Genomic DNA, 1,560 nt, shown 5'->3' on the forward strand with positions numbered 1-1,560 from the left:
ATTTATCTAAAGGTTTTTGTGGCTAGGCAAAAAACAAAACAAAACACCTAAATATATAATATGGCAGTACTATAAACCTGCTATATATATATGCATGCACACACGCACACATACAGCATCGAAGATATACACATATACAGTCTGCATGCATGCAGCCCCGACTTCTGTTTTTCTGTTTTGCCTGTTGGATATCTGCAGAACTTGTCCTTCTTTAGTTGCCTTCAATAAAACTTCACTAGCCGGTTATCAGAAGGGCAAAATGAAGTATTTTTCAGAAACATTCCGCTTTCATGGCCGAAATAATTTTATTTATCCAGAATATACAGTTTAATTCCTCTATCTACACTTATTTACATGGCTAAAATAACATTGAAAAAAGTCTTTTGCAAAGTTGAGGTCATAGATTTCAAGGCACCATTGAAAGTGTCCACAGTTGCGCAAAAAAAGGTCCTCTGTAAAAAAAAGGGGGTGGGGGTCCTTTGAAATGCAATAACTTACATGCAAAAAAAGCTTTACACATGAATCTTTTTTCGGTTTTCCGAACTTCCCATTTGAATTCCTTTCTTTATGATTTTCTAAAACAGCAAAACACAGTAGTCCCAAAAAAGAGAGTAAAAGAAAGCAGCCCATCTAATAGAGTGTCCCGGAGGCCAGCGCCAGCGGGTGCTGTAAGGAGCCGGGCGGCGGCAGGTGGGAATTGATTGAGCTGGCTGCGCTTGTGTACCAGGATGCAGAGTTCTCCAGGTAGCTGGACGCAGGGGACTGGTTGGAGGTCGGAGGGTGGGCATGAGGGTGGTGGCTGAGCGAGCGGGAAGAGCCCTGGGGCTCCCACACTGCTGGAGACTGCGGCGAGTTACACGCCATTGGGTCGCTGGAGCTGGGACTGTGCTCCGGGGGCATCTCCCCGTTTTTCATGATCTTCTTGATCTTGGATCTTTTGTTCTGAAACCAGATTTTCACCTGAGTTGGAGAACAAAGGTACACGTTACCGGGACACTCAGAGGTTGCCCGCGCCTTCCCCAGGGCGGCGACTGGAGGCATCTTGGGGCCCTTGGGCCGCCCAGCCCTGCCAGTCGTCCCACCTCAGTTTGCGGCCTACGGCCAAGAAGCTACGACTGAGGCAAACGGTGAAGCTTTGGCCCCAGAGGGCGCCCTGGCCGGATCGGTGCGCCCCGGCTCAGGGAGGCCACGACCCCAAGGCTTGTCTTTTGTTTGGGCTGGGGGTGGGGGACGCGAGGGCGGCGAGTGTGCGCCCGAGTGTCAGCGGCGGCGGCGCGCTCGTGTAAGCCTGCGCGGGACGCGCGGAACGCGGCGAAGCTCTCCAAAACAATCGCGGGATCCCAGAGGGAAAGGGGCGTGGGGCCGGCTACACGCGCTTGTGATGAGGAAAAGGAGCGAGCTCCCAACCTCGTGTCCTACTCCCTTCACTCCCTCTGCGGCTCAGAGAGGCCAGAATCTGACTGCAGCTCTTAACCGCGACTCGAACATTCTTTAAGCTTCCGTAGACCCCAGCTGGGTTGGAGTAAAGGGAATGGACAATCCAGGAAAGACTGCCCCCCC

The 1,560-nt window shown here is 51.8% G+C and overlaps 1 protein-coding gene across 1 annotated transcript in view; it reads right to left on the reverse strand.

Annotated features, from left to right (window-relative positions):
• Positions 1-286: 286 nt before the first annotated feature.
• Positions 287-1,560, reverse strand: part of DLX5 (distal-less homeobox 5) — a 4,532-nt gene continuing 3,258 nt past the window's right edge. Inside the window, exon 3 of the mRNA XM_017525173.1 lies at positions 287-960. Coding sequence (XP_017380662.1) covers positions 631-960 — 330 coding nt within the window. The 3' untranslated portion in view covers positions 287-630. The remainder of the gene's footprint in view (positions 961-1,560) is intronic.

This window comes from Cebus imitator, unplaced genomic scaffold (genome assembly GCF_001604975.1).
Source record: "Cebus imitator isolate Cc_AM_T3 unplaced genomic scaffold, Cebus_imitator-1.0 Scaffold37, whole genome shotgun sequence".
In the NCBI taxonomy this organism is placed as follows: Eukaryota; Metazoa; Chordata; class Mammalia; order Primates; family Cebidae; genus Cebus; species Cebus imitator.